The sequence below is a fragment of the Hibiscus syriacus genome, unplaced genomic scaffold, assembly GCF_006381635.1.
Source record: "Hibiscus syriacus cultivar Baekdansim isolate YM2019G1 unplaced genomic scaffold, ASM638163v2 tig00112123_pilon, whole genome shotgun sequence".
Taxonomy (NCBI): domain Eukaryota; kingdom Viridiplantae; phylum Streptophyta; class Magnoliopsida; order Malvales; family Malvaceae; genus Hibiscus; species Hibiscus syriacus.
Window position 1 is genome coordinate 257,324 of NW_024063257.1, and position 1,989 is coordinate 259,312.

Consider the following 1,989-nt stretch of genomic DNA (forward strand, 5'->3'; position numbering starts at 1 on the left):
ATGAAAAAATATTATATTAATTAAAATCCAATAACTATCCAGGGGGCATGCTGTTTTAGAACATAGCAGGTCAGTTTTCACAATGACGAAAGGTCAGGCAAATTAATTAAAAAAATAAATAAACAAAATTTTCTACCATTTATAATTAATTTTCTGTCTTAGTTAAAAAAAATAAAGAATTCAATTTTCCCCTACCAAAGTCAATGTTAGTGCACATGCACAGCCTGATCACCATACGTCATGGCCTCAACTGCTCAGCTTTCCTATAAATGTCTCTTCTTCCACACTTTCTCTCAACGTTTTCTTTCTAATAAAATTTTCCCCAGAAAAGAGAAAAAGCCATGGCTGTTTTGAAGAGCTCATATAGTTACTCAAAGGTGAACAAAGAAGACCCAGACGAGATTATCCATCGACGAGCTCAGTTCCTGATAAACAAAGTGCTGGAACAAGCAGATTCCAGAAGAAAACCATCGTTCATACGAATCAGATTGAGTAGGCTGAAGCTGAAGATCGGGAGAAAATTAAAGAAGCTAAGGAAAGCTGCGATGGTTAGTGTTCCTGGTTTAAGAATCGGCGTTTACAAACAGGTTTTGAATCAGATGAAAACTTGGACACGTTTGTTTAACCGTGGCCATGATGATCGTGGAACAACCATTGCCACGTTTCGTCGTCCTTTGCTCACTTAAAAACATTATATACATACACACACATGTATACGAGAATGATCGCGTCGTTTTCATTTTGGAATAACAAGTTCTTGTTGCTTTTTTTATATTTGTTCATTGTGTTCTTGGCATCGAAACTAGACTTTATTCGACGAGTCGATATAAATCTTTTATCATTTCACCTATGATTCGAACCTGGATCATCGGGATGTTTCAAAGAGTGTGTGATGAAGATCCCACACCCAAATATAGTTGAAGGGTTATCCGGAGTGGGTTTCGGCCTTTAATAGGCCTTATTACCAGATCTTTAGCTTTGGAACAACGAATTATGAAAGCCAAGGCTGATACGTGAAATTTATGATAACCTCAACTACATCACCAGTTTTCTCATTACTGAAATGTCAGAGCAAACACATTCTTTAAGACAGTCTTTAAACTATCCTATCGCTCTGTCTTTGCCAATTTAAATATGATCTGGGTATATTTAAAATATGTGAATTAAATTGTAAATATATTTAAATAGCATGAATAATTTGAATCTGGAGTGTAATGAAAAAAATCAGTCAATGAACTTTGGACATGTTATTTATGGGTTTCAACACATTAAATTCAAATTATCCATTTAATGGGTGCATATAAAGTTTATAATTCGATCAAGGATGAAATAAGGAAAAAGTTAGAGCCAAATCACCAAAGAGGCCAAAATATAATTATAATATTGCATTAATTTAAAATTTCATATTTTTTGAAAGGATTGAATCATAAAGTTATCGTCTTTGGGGTCCAATATAATTTGACCATGTAAAGAATTTAAAATGTTGCGATTCCTAAAGGATCTACGCAACAATTTCACCATTTTAGAGGGCTAACTATTAACTAAGGCCATCATCAACTTTTCTGGTTTTCGTCCCTGCATTTGATCTACATATTTTATAATTGCTCCAAGTCATATTGAAGCTGATTTTTAATGCCTAATCTAATGACTAAGCTAATAAAAGGATTTGATTCATATGGTGTTTTGATACTTTGAGAATTCAATCAACAACGTTATGAAATTCAAGGTTAATTTAGAATCAAAACCATGGTTTAAAGATTTTCTAAGAAATTAACCCATTAACATATATTTTTTAATAGTCTAAGTCGATTAATGATATATGCATTCATATTTTTTTCTAATCAGTGATAATATAGATACGATTATTTAAATATAAAATATTTAAATAATAATATTTTTTAACTATTGAAATTTAAGATTGTTCTATTATCTTATTTAAAGAATACTGCCTTTGTTTCTCAACATGCCGGTGGCCCAAGTAGTATCTCT

At 32.2% G+C, this 1,989-nt stretch overlaps 1 protein-coding gene across 1 annotated transcript; it reads left to right on the forward strand.

Annotated features, from left to right (window-relative positions):
• Nucleotides 1-316: 316 nt before the first annotated feature.
• Nucleotides 317-772, forward strand: LOC120174769. Its single transcript, XM_039181523.1, has one exon. The coding sequence runs from the start codon at nucleotides 342-344 to the stop codon at nucleotides 684-686; it is 345 nt and encodes a 114-aa protein (XP_039037454.1). The 5' UTR covers nucleotides 317-341; the 3' UTR covers nucleotides 687-772.
• The last annotated feature ends 1,217 nt before the right edge of the window (nucleotides 773-1,989 follow it).

Excerpts from the sequence above, each read along its gene's own strand:
- LOC120174769 (XM_039181523.1), top strand. The coding sequence starts at position 342 with ATGGCTGTTTTGAAGAGCTCATATAGTTACTCAAAGGTGAACAAAGAA.